Source organism: Lagenorhynchus albirostris, chromosome 16, assembly GCF_949774975.1.
Source record: "Lagenorhynchus albirostris chromosome 16, mLagAlb1.1, whole genome shotgun sequence".
NCBI lineage: Eukaryota > Metazoa > Chordata > Mammalia > Artiodactyla > Delphinidae > Lagenorhynchus > Lagenorhynchus albirostris.
The window spans coordinates 36404160-36421234 of NC_083110.1; the positions used below are offsets into that span (position 1 = coordinate 36404160).

Below are 17075 nucleotides of genomic sequence, written 5' to 3' on the forward strand. Positions count from 1 at the left end.
AGCTCTTCATTCCCTAGTATTTTTGGGGAGGGCATTTGGCTCCCATGAAATAAGAAGACCTTTATAACAGCAACGCAATTCATATTTAACTAAAAAAGTATTAAAAACAACAATAACCCAAGGCTAAGGGCTAGAGGGTAGAAGACATAAACTACCTGTGTTCTAACTGAACTTCCAGGTTGAGTTAAATTTATATACAAAGACTACATTTACCTTGTGGCAGCAGATGTAGACACATACTCACATTCTAAAAATATCAGACAGTGTGAATTTATTCAAAGTTACCCGTTTTGATGGTTGTCAATTCAGCATAGGAGAAATAAGTAAGAAACATTTTTTTTCCAGTGAAAGCAGAGGATGTCTCATTTAAAACCAGTATCAGAGACCTACTAGAGAATGGACTTGAGGATATGGGGAGGAGGAAGGGTAAGCTGTGACAAAGTGAGAGAGTGGCATGGACATATATACACTACCAAACATAAAATAGATAGCTAGTGGGAAGCAGCCGCATAGCACAGGGAGATCAGCTCGGTGCTTTGTGACTACCTAGAGAGGTGGGAGGGAGGGAGACGCAAGAGGGAAGAGATATGGGAACATATGTATATGTATAACTGATTTACTTTGTTATAAAGCAGAAACTAACACACCACTGTAAAGCAATTATACTCCAATAAAGATGTTAAAAAGACAAACAAAAACCACAGTGTCAGTACTTTCTAGTGTTTTCTTAAAAAGCACTACCATTTACCACAAACTTAGATCCCAAAGGCCGAGGGGGACTTCAGTACCGTACTGACTCCAACCCTTAGCTGGCTGCCCTGCCCCCAACCCCTGTATCCTGTCGCCCAAAGACAAGAACAAAGACCATCTACCTCCTACTGTTTCTTTTTTTGCATTTTGGCTCTTAAAAACAAGTCAATGGGTCAACATAAGGTACACTTTTTTTGGGGGGGGGGGGCGGTGCTGATATTTGCAGTTAAATGAAAGATTTAGGTCAGTGCATCAGGATTCCATCAACTTTATTTAAATGATAATTTTAGAAAGTTCTAAGAGGAAAAATCAGTCACAGGAAATTTGGACTCAACATTTTTAATCTGAAGACCTGAGGGGGGTGGAGGATGGGAGGACAGGAGGGAATAGAAAATAAATTGACTCCTACATCAATGAATTGCTATCATCAATCTCTCTACTTCTCCCCCAGTGAGTTAAATAATAAATTTCCTTCTAAAAAGGTATATTAATCTCAGGTTGAACCAGGGTCAATAAAATAAAGAGAATTTATTCTGAAAAAGTTAACAGGAATAATCACTGATAATGTTTTCAAACACATAAGAACCTTTGAAAGTCTTCTTAAAGTAAATTCCCACAAGATTCATCTTTGCTGAAAATATTTTTAAGGTCTCCCTTAAAACTTCCTTTCAGAGCTTGAAGCACACTCTTTTGCAAATCCTTAACAGATGCAAATCTATTGCGTTCATTTAAATATGGTTATGTGGGAAAAGAGAAGCACAAAAACAGTATCATTAAATATTTACTTATTAAATATTTACTCAGTATAAAGTACACATCAGCCACCCTCAGGTCTTAAAACCACCTGTTTCACTTACCCATATTATAAATTAGATTGTTGCTTTGCTACAACCTTGAGAATTTTATGTTGGAAAACTCAGGTTAAAGGTTGCTTTTGATGAAAGATTAGAAAGCTGAGGGTTGGGAAAAGGATGATGCGAAGCAGACAAGGGTCCCCCCCAACCCAAAGAAGTTGGTCAAGAAGGCAGTTGAGTTAGGATGGGGAGAGAAAAGTATGCTTACGAGGGTAAGTTCACATGGCTTCTCCAAAGCATTTAAAAAAATCTCAGTCACCTAATATTCTAAAACAAGAGTGAGACCAAGGAGGTTAACAACTTTCTTGTACTGTTTAATTAGAGGGAAAAAAACCCACTGAAAATAAGTCCCTCTTGGAATATACATTCTCTGCAACAAGATGGGGGTGATAAATGGGTAGGAAAATCCCAGAGTGTCATGAAAGCAAAGCATGGATGTCTACAGTACACCCCCATTTTGCTGATCATCTATTCATCATCACCCTGTTCATTATCTTAAGCACCCCAAAATATGTTGAAGAGCCTGCATAGCTATCTGATCCTCCCCCATCCTTTCTCACCATAAAGTCTTTCAAATTTCTTAAGATAATAAATTTATCACTTTATATTGGCTGATTTTCTTTCATATTATCTTGCAATGCTTGCTACTATTTATTAGTTGCACTTCCGTTTCTCTGTTAATATGCTGGGATTTAGTAGTGCTTTCGCTAGCAAGCCTTCTTGTAAATGGGATAAATAGAACAGAGAATTGTATCTTACGTTCTAGTAGGAACAGGTGTTACAGTAACAGTGCTTTCTATAGCTGATGCAATTTGTTGCTAGGTTTATTATTATTTTGGTATAAAACTGCTGTGGCAAGAGGAAGAGGACTAACAAATTAGGTCAAACTTTAGTTGCTTTATTGAGTCTGTGGAGTTGTGACTCATGATAGGAGAGGGCCTGGCATAGAAAGAACAGAATAATATAAAGAACTTCAAGGAAACGAAGTCAGATCCTGCAGAAAAACAAATATACTGGTTTCCCTGCATACCTTTTAAGCAACTGGAAAATACTGCCAATAAGATAGTATATAAACTCGATGTCCATTCTAAAGAAACACTGCAATTCAATATTTGCTAATTTTGCCTCTTCTTCCATCATCTTTGATTTTCTTGGGAGCTTGAACTTGTATTCTTGGTTTAGAGAATAAGGGAGTGGATAGGAAGAAGGCGCTGTAGATGGACAGTGTGTATGTTTTATGTAGTATTGGAGCTGGAAAGGGAAACCAGAGGTCAAAGTGGTTCAAAAGTTGGTTTTAGAAGAGGAAACTGAGAGCTAGAGGATAATTAAGCTCTAAAGGTTAAGTCCTAGAAGTGGGTGGGGTCAATGCAAATTTAGCAAGTAGTAGAGGTAAATCATTTACCTTTGCAGTTTGAAGCAACCTTTGTTCCTGGGCTAAGAATGCCAGCAGAGCTCAAATTTTTCTGCTAGAGAGATTTCTAAAAATCATCCTTAGAAGTCAGCTGGTATAATAGAACACTGGACCAGATTTACAGAGACAAAGGGTCTAGCCCAACATCCTCTGTGCTTATTAGCCAAGCAACCTCCAGCTAGACTGTACCTCCTCAGGCTCTTTATTCTACATAATTTTTTAATAGAAAAAAATGGTGTTGCCATGTTACTTTTAAGCACTATTAAAGATGCACTGTGCGATTTTAAGGGGGGAAAGTAGCGGGGGAGCCTTTATTTGCTCAAAGAAAGCAATCTGACTGCAGAAGAAGCCAAATCTACAGACATTCAAAAATTTAAACTACAGGATAACTTAGTGACTATCAAATTTTAACCGACTCATCCCCTTTCTTCAAGCACTTTATCTTTTCCTCAAGCTCAAATCTGGTGCTAGCCTGAACCAGTACACACCCACAGGGCTATTTCATTCCATTGGCTGGCGGGCCGTCCTGCAGTCTACACCCTTTAGATTTACTGTCAGGATGCCTGGTGTTTGTCAGGTGTTACACTGCTCATGTATTACCTTTTTCTGTGTGTGCAAAACTGAAGCTGCCAGAGTAGGAAAGTAATTTAATAAAATATCGAAGTATAATTAATAAATTCATCTGGTTAGTAAAACTCTGAATTTCAAACTTAAAAGGCAATTCATTTTGTATGTTCCTGTATCATCTGTCACTGTTGTACAAAGAGTGAAAAAATCCGAAAACAATTATTTTGTGGTTTGCGTTCGCCTGAGTCATAGAAGCCCACAAAATCTTGTAGAAGCACAATCTGATGGGCCGGTCATTTCCTTTTCTACAAGTGATTTCCGTCAAGACCCACCCTGTTTGTCACAGTCGCTAGGATCAAAAGAGCGGTGGCAGTGTCTTCTGCATACAGCATCAACAAGCATAAGCCGGGGATGACGGCTCGCGGGGGAAGGACCAACTACGTGGTGGGGATAGGGCGGAAAATTCACTATCCACCAGAGCCTGACACATCCCAGGCCGGGGCTGGGAGGGAGCGGGGAACGTGGGAGGTGGACAGTGCCCGCCGGGGCTGAGTCGAGCCGTGACCCGGAGGCAGGAGGCAGGAGGCCGGGCGGGGCGGGGCGGGGCAGGGCCGCGGGACAGGGCGCGAGGGGCTCACCTCCCTTGCAGGGCGTGCGGTGCTGGCTGTGCTGGGCCCGGTAGCCCTCGATGACCTCCCAGGAGCCGTCGTCGCGCCGGATGGGGAAGGACAGACTCAGCACATGGTTGCAGGGCTTGATGATCCGCAGGATGCCACGCACCCGGTTCCGCTTCTGCTCCTCGCTCTCCCGGATCTTGAGGTCCTCCACCAGCTTGTCCTCCACGATGCTGGCGCCGCGGTCGAAGAAGCCCTCCACCATCTTGAAGAAGTTGGGGTCGTCCTCGCGGTCGGCCGCCGCCTCGCTGTACTGTCGCCGGCCGGGCAGCGCGAGCCCCGGCTGCGGGGTGGCGGCGGCTGTGGCGGGCTGCCCGCGGGCCCGGCCCAGCAGCGCGGCCGAGTCGGCCGCCGCCGAGCCTAGGGCTGCGGGCCCGACGCGGGACAGCAGCAGCGCTTCACCCAGGCACCGGTACATGTCGGCAGGACGGAGGCCGCAGAGGCAGGCGCTCTCACAGGCCCGGGGACGGACAGAGGGAGGAAGGGCCCCGCGCGGGCTGCCCTTTTAAGCTGTAGCTTCCTGCCTTCCTGGCTGTCCCCTCCCCTCCGGCGCTCGCCGCCTAACGGGAGGACGGACTTAGGGTGCAGTGGGCCAACGTCGCCTGTGCCTTGCAGGGCGGGGGCGCGCGCCGCCCAGGGAGCCGGGTCGGCGGCGTGCGCCGGCGGGGGCTCTCGGGGGCGCGCAGGCGTGGGTCGTCCTGGTGCGCATGCTCGCAGGGTGAGGGGCGGGGCGAGGCACCCAGCAAGCTTCCGGGATTTGCGGGGAGCAGGTGTCTCAGGTTTGTACGCGCACCGGGCCTCGTCCGGGGGGTTGTTTTGCCGGGGCAGGGGGCCTTCCTGGGGAAGGGGCCCACCCGCCTCTGGGGGGCGCTGAGAGTCCGGTCCCGAGACCGCGCGCGGGTGAAGGTGGTGCGGTCTGGCGGTGGGCCGAGGGCGAATGAGTCATGGGTGTCCCTCCTTTCCGCCCGCGCGCCCTCGGGCGCGGGGCAGCCATCCTGTCACCCTTGCATCTGTCTTGGGGCGGCCCGGAGAAGCAGCGTTTGGAGGCCGGGCTAAGAGCTTGGCTTTATCCGCTGGGACTTCGAAGAACTCTTGTCACCGGAGTTGGAGTTTTGAAGTGGCTTGCAGGAAGTGGAAGGGAGAAAGCCTGAGAGCTGGGGAATCCCTTACCTATTGGCTTTCACCACTTTAAGTTTTTAATTTTGTTCCATTCAACCACTCAATGAGGTTGAGATGAAATAGTTATGTTGTATCAAATACAAATTTGATACAAATCGTTGTATCTTTCTGAAATTTACTGAGTGTGCTTCCCCATTTCAGAGATACGTTCTTGAAATAGTCTGAAAACAAGGACACTGTAGAAATGCAATAATAACTCCCGGATATTGTTTCTCAGTAGTATATGTATTAATGGTCCAGAATAGGATTTGTAAACGTTAAGGGACATGAGGGTTTAATTATGTACTTACACATACTTGATGAGAAATGCTAAAGTTATACATTAGATGCTTGGAAAAGTCTAATGACTCAGTTTTTAAGACAAGCTATCAAAGGCCGCATAACCAGCTTTAGCGGTCCCAGTGTACTTTCGTGATTTTAAAATGGCACTTTTTTGACCTGCAAAACGATTTTGCTTCCTGACATTCACTTTATTCATCTATTAGCATATGGAAGAGAATGTTTTAATTCTCACAGTATTATGTACAGTATAAGGTGCTAACCTAGATGAACTAAATTACATTAATCTATTCAGTGTGCTGTCAAAGCAAAAAAGGCGGAGCTTATCTTATTTTTATCTTTTTTTTGTATTATCTTATTTGCTAGATAAATGATAGTCATTATATTTGTATTGTGTTTTTCAGTGATAACTATTCTCTGGACTGAATCCTGAATTTGTCTTGTTGGTCAAATGATTAAGGTACTAAATTTCCTTTTCACTTGATAGTATTATTTTATATTGCAAAAACAACAACAAGCAGATACAAAGTATCAGAATAAAGTGATTAGAATCAGTGAACGTGGAAATTTTTCCCCTTCAGATTAAATTCTTAGGTATGTTTTGAGGAAAGTGGTTTAAAAACTTAGTTTTATTGCCCTTGTTTATCTCTTTCTTGATAACTATAGCCTTCACAAAAATAAATGTTTAACTTTGCTTCTTCCCAGTTTTGTTCACCTGAATTCAAGAAGGTAGAAAGACTATGGAAGGAGAGAGGAAATTTTAACTGAGAGTCTCCTATGTGTAGATGTTTTACGAAATATCTCTAAAAGAACCTCTAAAAGTAGATTTTTTAGTTTTTAAAATCATTACGTTTTTAAATTATTTACAAGTTGTAAAAAAAATTCAAATTGTATAGATAGATTTTTTAAAAAGAGTGGAATAATACAAACTCTGTCCTGACCCCCACCTTCCCATTTAGTAAGTAGTTGGAATGTTTCTTTTCATTCTGAAGTAGGTATTATAATTCCCAATTTATCTGGAGGGTGAACTGAGGCTCACAGAGACCAAGCAAATTGTTGATGATCACCTAGATGGTAAATAGCATGCTAAGATTCACACCGTGTATCTGACTCGAAGTTATGCTGTTTCTGTTATTCCAAGAAATATTTTAAGTGTTTGTTGCATTTAGTTTAAAATTATTTACAGTGATGTAAAGTCTAGCAAGTTTCAGCTTTACACTGATGATTCCTTTATAAAATATACAGATACTTTGTAAATTAAAGTTTATTGATAATAATTTTCAGTTCAAAAGGAGACTAGATTGGGATTGACATGTATACACTAATATGTATAAAATAGACAACTAATAAGAACCTGCTGTATAAAAAATAAATAAAAATTAAAAAACAAAACAAAACAAAAGGAGGCTAGAATTTAACTTGAAGGGAATTTTGGTCATTTGATATTATTCAAAAAAGACAACTGGTTTTCTGCCTTTAAGGTTTATGAGTTTTCCTTAGCTGTTTCAAAATTCCAGGTCTTTTCCCTTTGATTCATAGCATGCGTTTGTGCTTTCAAGTGCTTTTAAAAATATTTTAGAATTATTTTAGGATTTAGAAAGACAGCATATAAATACAGGAACAACATAGTTGTTTTCAAAATAATTTAATTTGGAAAGGTAATACATACTTTCTACTTTCTGTCTCTAGATTTGTCTGTTCTGGACATTTTGTTTAACTGGAATCATGCAATCAATATATGGTTCTATATGGGAACATATGTATATGTATAACTGATTCACTTTGTTATAAAGCAGAAACTAACACCATTTTAAAGCAATTATACTCCAATAAAGATGTAAAAAAAATTTTTTAAATAAATTAAAAAAAATATGGTTCTTTGTGACTGGCTTCTTTCACTTAGTGTATGTTTTAAAGATTCATCCGCGTTGTAGCCTGTATCAATATTTCTTTTCTTTTAATGGCTGAATAGTGTTCATTGTATGGCTATAGCCCTCTTTTTTTAATCTATTCATCTTTGATGGACATTTGGTTATTTCCACTTTTGGGGTATTGTGAATAATGCTATTATGAATGTTCTTGTACAAGTTTTTGTTGAGATGGATGTTTTCAATTCTGTTGGGTATGCACTTCAGAGTGGAATTGCTGGGTCTGTGTTTAATCTTTTGAGGAGATGCCCAGCTGTTTTCCACATAAGCTGGACCATTTTAATTCCTATAGGCAGAGGATTCTAATTTCTTTGTATTCTCCCCAACACTTTTTTTTTTGCAGATTTTTGAGTACAGTTGCTTTACAATGTGTTAGTTTCTGCTGTACAGCAAAGTGAATCAGTCATACGTATATATATATATATCCCCTCTTTTTTAGATTTCCTTCCCATTTAGGTCACCACAGAGCATTGAGTAGAGTTCCCTGTGCTATACAGTAGGTTCTCATTAGTTATCTGTTTTACACATAGTAGTGTATATATGTCAGTCCCAATCTCCCAGTTCATCCCAGCCCCCCAATACTCATTATTATCTGGTGTGAAGGGGTGACTCATTTTGGTTTTGATTTGCATTTCCTTGATGGCTAATGATGTTGAGCATCTTTTTATGTACTTATTGATGATTTGTGTATATTTTTTTAAAAGAAATGTATATTCATATCCTTCTTCCACTTTTAAATTGGATTGTCTTTTTATTGTTGACTTGTAAGAGTTCTTTATATATTTTAGATATAAATCCTATATCAAATATTTGATCTGCAAGTGTTTACTTCCATTCTGTGGCTTGTCTTTTCAGTTTGTTGATGATGTCCTTTGAAGGACATAAGTTTTGAATTTTGATGAAGTCCAACTTATAAATGTTTTCTTTTGTGGCTTGTGCTTTTGGTGTCATGTCTAAGAAACCATTGTCTAATTGAAAGTCGTGAAGATTTACACCTGTGTTTTCTTCTAAGAGTTTTGTAGTTTTAGTTTTTACATTTCAAGTTGATTTTTTGTGCATGGAGTAAGGAAAGAGTGCAATTTCATTCTTTTGCATGTGGATAACCAATTGTCCCAGCACTATTTGTTCAACAAAAGACTATTTCTTCCCCACTGAAGTGTCTTCACACTCTCTTGAAGTCAGTTGACGTAGATGTGAGGGTTTATTTCTGCATTCTTTAGTTCTTTTCCACTCACCCATATGTCTGTCCTTATGCTGGTACCACAGGGTCTTGGTTAGTGCAGCTTTGCAATAAGTTTTGAAATCAGGAAGTGTGAGTCCTCCAACTTTGTTCTTTTTCAAGATTGTTTGGTTCTTCTGAGTCCCTTGAATTTTCATATGAATTTTAGGATCAGGTGGTCTATTTCTGCAAAGAAGTCAGCTGGAATTTCAGTTTTATGTTGAGTCTATAGATCAACCTGTGGAGTGCTGCCATTTTAACAATATTACATCTTCTGATTCATGAACATGAGATGTCTTTTCATGTATTTGGGTCTTCTAAAATTTCTCTCAGCCATGTTTTGTCTTTTCAAAATACAAGTTTTGCACTTCTTTTGTTAAATTTATTTCTAAGTATTCTTTTTGATGCTATTATAACTGGAATTGTTTTCTTAACTCCATTTTCAGATTATTCACTGCAGGTATACAGAAATACAGTTGATTATTGTATATTGATCTTTTATGCTTCGACCTTACTGAACTCATTTATTCGTTCTGATAATTATTGTAGTGGATTCATTAAGATTTTCTCTTTACAAGATCATGTCATCTGCAAGTAGAGGTAGTTTTACTTCTTTCTTTCCAGTCGGGATGTGGTTTATTTTATTGCCTAATTGCTCCTTACTCTTTTTTACTGTTGTATAGTTCTTCATTGTATGGTTGTGCCATGATTATTTTTGCTATTCTATCATTGATGGACGTGTAGGTTGTTTCCAATATCTTGAAGTTACAGTGGTGCAGCAGTGAATAACCTATTCCATAGAATATCAGTTTGCAAACTCTTTCATCTCAGGACTACTTTACCTTAAGAGTGAGTAGTGAATTTGAACTTAGAAAGAATTTAATAGACATCAGAATTTTGTTTTTCTTATAGAGTTGTTTAGTTCATATTTGACATAAATTTTCCTATCTGGATATTAAAAATGATATAATAAAACCAAATGATATAACAAATCAAATATTTAATTTTTTTAAAGGGCTTTTAAAACAAGGAACTAAAAATCTTGATTTTTTATTTAAATCAGGTCCCTATGTTATTAATTTTTATTTATTTATTTATTTATAAGGCTGCTTTGGGTCTTTGTTGCTGCGCACGGGCTTTCTTTAGTTGCAGCAAGCGGGGGCTACTCTTCGTTGCGGTGTGTGGGCTTCTCATTGCGGTGGCTTCTCTTGTTGCGGAGCACGGGCTCTAGGCACATGGGCATCAGTAGTTGTGGCTCGCAGGCTCTAGAGCGCAGGCTCAGTAGTTGTGGCGCACGGGCTTAGCTGCTCCGCGGCACGTGGGATCTTCCCGGACCAGGGCTCGAACCCATGTCTCCTGCGTTGGCAGGCAGATTCTTAACCACTGTGCCACCAGGGAAGTCCCCCCCACACACACGTTACTAATTTTAATAGGTTTTAGTTCTCAAGTGCTTGTCAGTACCTCATTAATCAGCCAGATGAGTGTGGGGGAGAGAAGAGTACCCCATAAAGAGGGGAGACCATTTGCAAAGTCCTGAAGATAAATGACAGCATGGTTTGAAAATACAGGGTAGTGTATATTTTGGTTAAAAGCAATTTGATCATCATAACAGTTTGGCTTAAACAGCTGTTATGAATATCTCTAGTTCTGTTTTTATTCAAGTATTGGTAATTTGGGTGCATCATGGATTGTTTTTCAAGTCTTTGTGCCATAGTTTTCAGGATAATTTTTTCTAATATTTGCTTTTGTGCTTCTGATTGATATTCAGAAAAGTTTGTAATTTTGGATTTTTTTTCCCCCTTTAGTGAGTATGTTTTTGTAATAAGCAGAAAAACAGTAAAAGAAACTATATCCAAGAAAAGGATCTGAAATTTTCAGGGTTTGTAGTCTTTTTCCTCTTAAAAAACTTTTTTTTTTCTTAATAAATCAAATGTCAGGTATATCTGCTTGGCTAGTTTGGCTAAGTTTTCATTTTGCTGTGTTGCTGAATAATATTCAACAAAGGTTTTATCAACTCTTGCTTAAGGGTTCTTTCCCTGTTATGAGTAAACATGAAAAATCGTAGTAGGTTCTTTATCCCTTTAAGCATAGCACGCAAGAAACAAGTGAGGTCTCTTAAAAATTAACTGTTCTAACGTAGGATTTTGAACTCACGTGTATGTAATTCATTATGTCTCTGTCTCTCTCTTTTTTTAAATTGATGTTAAGTTTTTGCTTTCCTTACAGGTAAAAAGAATAGTACCTTGAGTTATTCATTATTCAAGATGCCTCACCATTTAGCTCCACTTATTGATCTATGTGGATGACCCTCTATAACAGCAAATCTTTATTCTATCTTTAGCATTTTCTCTCTGGAAATTTTAGGTCAGTTGTGATTTCAAGATGGAATTAGGGAAAAGAAAGAAAGAAATTATAAGCTAAAAATTGCAACACATTTCTGATGCTGTTAAAAGCAAACGTATACTGAAGAAGCAAAAAGTACCTTCCCGTTGGCCATCATGGAGAGTTGCAGAAGAAACAGACTTTACTGTGAAGCATAGATGTGTGTATAATTATACTGAGTTTGCTTCTTTGTGAAAGGCAGAAAAGAAAAACGTGAATGAAGCAGGTGGGATTAAGGTAGAGACACTGGTAATGTAAGCAGATAAGTTAAGGGGTCCCTGGAGAAAGAGAACCAGGAGTGTTTTTTCTTGACATAAGAGAAGCCATTTTGTGATCTAAGCCTGGCCACAATGCTTGCCCTTGAACAAGTCTCAGTAATTTTGATCTTAAGGGAACTGAGGGAATGCAGGAACAGAGAAAAGCCAAACAATAGTGCAGTGATAAAGCAGAGTCCTAGTTCCTCCTCAGGGGATAGACATAATAATATACCTTTGAGTTCTGCAGGAACTGAAGTCCCATCCAGGTGGAGGATGGAATGATGTTGACCCTCCTGACTTCGAAACACTAAAGCTTGGACTCTGTTGACCTTTCCCTCAATTTGCCCCAGTTTGTTTTTGTTTTGTGTTTCTTGGGCCATGCGTTATGCCATATTCTCCTCTGCTCAAGTGCCTACATGAATATGCAGGTACCCTTACCTTAAGACTTCCCCACTTTTGCTGTTCTGGGAGACACTGCTTTGGGAAAGATCCCAGGTGTTCTCCTTACTTGCTGCAAGTAGTAATAAATCCTTCCTTCTCCCGATCTTTGGCTTGGTTGTGTCTATTGGCTGGATACCCACCCAGAGGCCAACCCAGTTTTCAAGTAACAGTAATGGCTGGAGTTGACTAAGTAGCAACAATTTAACTTCCTGCTCTGGATAGCATGCAATGAACAGATATTCATTAGCATTGTTAGTTAGGATGCTTTGGCCCTCAAGTAACATTATCCAAATAAAGATGACTTAAACTAAAGCCATAAACTAACTAGTAACTGTTATCCAACAAGAAGTCCAGAGAGGCAAGGATATTCATTGTTGGTACAGGGCTTAGTGATCCATTGCTTCAGGGACCTAGGGCTTTTCTCTGTTATTTTTAGCAACTTGGTGATATCTCTCCTCATGGTTGCAAGATTGCTACAGTGATTCCAGGGGTCACATGCAGACACAACCAAGTATTATGTAGAAGAACAGCAGTTTCCTCCCATACATATCTCTTTATTGGTGAAGAAAACCTTTTCCAAAGGCCTGCCAGCCAGCTCAGCTCTCTTAGGCCCCAGTAGCTAGGATTGGTTATTTGCCCATGCTTTTGCTGTAAGGGAGGCTAGAAAGAGGACTTTCTGACACTTTTACCTTCTGAAGTATAGGCAGGCTCTAACGGCAGGGGAGAGAGTTGTGGAAGGAATAACTGTTCAGTTGGCAGCCAACAGTGTTTACTGTATTTGCCATCAAAAATAACATCCTCTTCATGCTATCTTATTGTGATAATGCATTTTTTTAGAATACAAGTACAGTTTAAGAGGGGTGAAGCCAGGGTCTTAACCATGACACTGGGAATTGTGATGCTTATGGTTTCATGTTCTTTACATCGAGAAATCAGCAGATTCTAGTTCCCTTTGAAACTATCGTCATTCTGTTTCATGTTCTCTACACTGAGAAATTTGCAGAGTCTAGTTCCCTTTGAGACCTTATATAATGATGATAGTTTTAAGATTATGCCTCCTTTTCTTGAACAGCTTTTTACCACTGACAGCTTGTGAGGCAGTAACTCCATGCTGTGGTGTTTGCTCTGTTGCCACACAAGAGGACAGAACAGAAACCCATCCTCAACTTCTGGGAAGAAAATCTGGCATTTATAATGAAATATCAAGTGCTCAAATGATTTCAACAGATTTTCAGATGGAGCTGCCATCAGTAACTTATTGTCATTGGTGTAACACAGAGGCAAATGGCTTAAATTAAGATGACTAATCTAGCATTTATGTTGAAATTAGAAGTTCTTCTTATCTTTGTCCTAAGGTTGGAAATGACAGCCTCATCATAGTCTCTGTTACAGTAACATACTGTCAGAAACACAGCTTGAGATAAGACTGTTTTGAAGATATATGGGTTAGCTATGTAAAGGTGCCCTTTACATAGTTTTGTCCTCCACAGTGTCTTCATCAACTGTAGAATCTTTATGATTGCATTCTTGTAGGGCCATCTAAAACCAAAGAAACACAAAGGGATTACATCTTTGATTCTAGAAGTTCATATCTGCCAGCCATACACACTGAAAATTCCAGTCAGCTGTTTAAAAAAAAAAGAAAAAAAGAATGAAGTATTGGTGAAAAGGTGTTAATACAGAAAGAACAAATATCTGGACTTCAAGAACATGGGGTATTTCTGATGAAAGGGTCAAATAAAAGCAAATATTTATCCTTCATGTGTTTTTTCTAGGTCAGGTAGAAAATGAAATTATTTTGAATAATAATTATCTGGTATTTTTTATGTCTACTTTAATGAATTATAAACTTTGACTGCTTTCTGTAATTTCATATTCTTTTCTGCCTTTTTAAAAAATACAATACAAACACCAGAAAAGGGAACCCAACCACATTCAGCAAGCAATCACAATTGACTTTAAATTAATTAGAAAAAATTTAAGTGGAAAAACTAAAAAAACCAAGCCCTGAGAAGTTCCAATTCCTTGCCTCTTATGGTTTTCATTTATTTTAACACTTACTTAGGGAAGAATGAAAAAGTGTACAAATGAGAATAACAGAAGGACTACCCCTAAGTCCATGATACCTTTTTAACTACAGGTGTTCTTCACTGACCGAGCTCTTGGTGTCTGAACTCAGAAACAGGCTAGACGGGATAGCAAGGGTTGCTTAGATTTTATTCCTAACCTATTTCTATAGATTCATGTTGTTTCTAATCTAAATCACAATTTTTTCATATTGGTTCTCAATATGGAACAGTTACGTTTTTCTAATTTTTCTCTATAGTTATCAGTGAAAGCAGAAATAACTGGCAAAAAATCAATTACAGGAAATTCCCTGGCAGTCCAGTGGTTAGGACTCAGCACTTCCATTGCAGGCGGCCCGGGTTCAATCCCTGGTTGGGGAACTAAGATCCTGGCAAGCTGCACAGTGCAGACAAAAAAAAAAAAAAAAACAATTAGAATTTTAAAAAGTAGGATAACACCTGAAAAATTTGAAATATGAAAGAATAATGCTTAAAAATATATATCTAGGATCATAAAAGCACTCCATGATGTAATTAAGGTAGAATACAGGTATCCCCCACTTTTGGAAAGTTCACCTTACTCCACTTCGCTTTTATGAAAGACCTACATTAGTACCGGTTTTCAGTACCTAAAAGAAATCTGAAGAGGACTTTCACTTTATGAAAAAAGGTGAAAAGCAAAAATAGCGCTCGGCGTTTGTCTTGAAGGGAGCCAAGCTGTTATAGAGATGGTGCACCACCAAGCTCCTTCTCAGGAACCACTCTCAGCATGTCAGCGTCAAACAGCCATAGCTTTGAACTGTTCCTGTGTGCATCTATGCTTTATCTCAGTTTATTTTGTGCATCCATTAGCTAGATGTCTCCTAAGGTAATTGCTTCTTCACTTTACGCCATTTCAGCTTATGAAAGGTTTCAGAGGAATGCTCTGCTTTCGCATAGTGGGGGAGAACTGTAATTGGAAAAACAGAACCAAAAACAGTGACTAGGTATTTTTGATTTTTCCACTTTTGAAAATTGATTTTTTATTTATAATAATTTTTCTTGGAATAATTTTTCTTTAGAAATAATTTTAGATTTACAGAAGAGTTGTAAAGATACTACAGAGTTCCCTTCGACCATCTTTCCCTACTAGCAACATCTTATATAGCCACGATGCATTTATCAAAACTAAGAAATTAATGTCGGTACAGGTATATTTATTTTTGATTGTCATTTCAGGCAAATTATCATGTTGACCGACATGCTTTTTGCCAAATTACCTGTAGCTGTACTATGGATCTTAATCAAGATCACTGCTATGTCCTCATAGCAGGACATGCTTTCAGGTGGTCATGTGACCTTAATCCCTTGTTCCTCAGGCTACAGATGATTGATTGCCTTTCAAGAAGGTGCCTTTGGGCAGCAGGTGCCTTTTGGCCAGCCATGTCCAGTCTAAATGCTGGTCCAGAAACCTATGATGTGACTTGGTCAGAAAGATGACTTTTTAATTTCATTTCTCATCTATGTGTATCTTTATAATATCCTTGTCCCCCCTTCTAAATGTGGTCCAAGTGTTTTCTTTTTTTTTTTTTAAAGAGGAGTAATTTTTAAAATTTATTTATTTATTTATTTTTGGCTGTGTTGGGTCTTCGTTTCTGTGCGAGGGCTTTCTCTAGTTGCGGTGAGCGGGGACCACTCTTCATCGCGGTGCGCGGACCTCTCACTATCGCGGCCTCTCCCGTTGCGGAGCACAGGCTCCAGACGCGCAGGCTCAGTAGCTGTGGCTCACGGTCCTAGTTGCTCCGCGGCATGTGGGATCTTCCCGGACCGGGGCTTGAACCCGTGTTCCCTGCATTGGCAGGCAGATTCTCAACCACTGCGCCACCAGGGAAGCCCTGTTTTCTTTTTTTAAACAAAAGAAAATCCTTGTCAAAATGGTATGAATTAGGTAGCACTGTCATAGTTCACTGTGGCTGGAGTGTGAGTATATGTGTTGGGGGGGAGGGGGAGAAGCAGGAGAAGAAATGGGAAGAGATCAGGTGGGACAGCTCACCAGATGGTGTGTCTCTTCAGAGGACCATTTCATTGGCTTTACTGATATCCTCTGTTGTATGTTCGTTCTTTGTGATTTTTGATTCTAGAGATGGGGATCTTTCATAGTTCTATGACATTTTCAACTGTCACCTCTTCAAATACTGTCTCTACTCGGTTCTGTCATCTCTCACTTTATCTTCTATGTATCTTACCTATTCTTTTTATGCAACTTTTTTTTTTTTATGTTTTATTCTATAGGTGCCTGGGGTCAGGCAAAGTGCCACCTTAATCCAAGGTTTGTAATTCCCGGGACCATGACACAGTTGCAGACCTTGGTTATAGGACTTAAGGGACTGGTTTACTTTCAGATGACTGTTAGTGTGAGGGTGTTGCCCTTTAGGGTTACAGATTATTGTGGGGATACTCTCTTACTAGACTCATCATTTTATGTGGGTCCTGTGCTTTGAATTGTGTTCCTCATACACTATGACATCATCAAACAAAAATTTATATTTTCCCTCATGATCAAATGCCCTCAGATCAAAAGCAGCTCCATTGCTAACTTACTCTAGGTTCCTGGTTTTCTCTTACAGTTTTAACTAGGTAATTCCTTACTATCTTGTTATGGCTTAGTGACTTTTAAGGATTTGTTTTTTATATTTCACCTAGTGTTTTTAGTTGTTTTCATAGGATGAGTTGGCTTGACTCTTGCTCATCACTTTGGAGAGCTGGAACTTATGTTGTTATTTACATATTTAAGTATGTCTAATATTGATCATTGTAAACACACACACACACACACACACACACAAGATCCTTTTGTATTCTACTTAAAGTTGCATTACAGTTATAGATTCATATGGGAAGAATTGATATCTTACATTATTGAACCATAAAAGTATGAAGCACCTTCCATTATATTCAAACAGCCTCTATTGTTCTTCACAGTTTTTGTAGGCTAACTTTTATTCCTATGGACTTTATTTATTTTAATTTTTTTTAAAGATTTTTTTTTTTTATGTGGACCATTTTTAAAGTCTATTGAATTTGTAACA

The 17075-nt window shown here is 39.3% G+C and overlaps 2 protein-coding genes across 8 annotated transcripts in view; one reads left to right on the forward strand and one right to left on the reverse strand.

The window, feature by feature from the left end:
* The window catches only part of GLUD1 (glutamate dehydrogenase 1), a 40360-nt gene extending 35429 nt beyond the window's left edge, over nucleotides 1-4931 (reverse strand). The window contains exon 1 of one of the 2 annotated variants that reach the window (XM_060127150.1): nucleotides 4221-4931. In XM_060127150.1, coding sequence (XP_059983133.1) covers nucleotides 4221-4674 — 454 coding nt within the window. In that variant the 5' untranslated portion in view covers nucleotides 4675-4931. The remainder of the gene's footprint in view (nucleotides 1-4220) is intronic. The other variant, XM_060127149.1, reaches the window with a different exon arrangement.
* Nucleotides 4622-17075, forward strand: part of SHLD2 (shieldin complex subunit 2) — a 112005-nt gene continuing 99551 nt past the window's right edge. For 4 of the 6 annotated variants that reach the window (XR_009536228.1, XM_060127146.1, XM_060127148.1 and 1 more), the window contains exons 1-2: nucleotides 4984-5035; nucleotides 6119-6174. The gene's annotated coding sequence lies outside the window, so the exon portion shown is untranslated. Of the gene's footprint in view, nucleotides 4669-4983; nucleotides 5036-6118; nucleotides 6175-17075 lie in introns of those variants that run through there. The other 2 variants (XM_060127143.1, XM_060127142.1) reach the window with 2 other exon arrangements.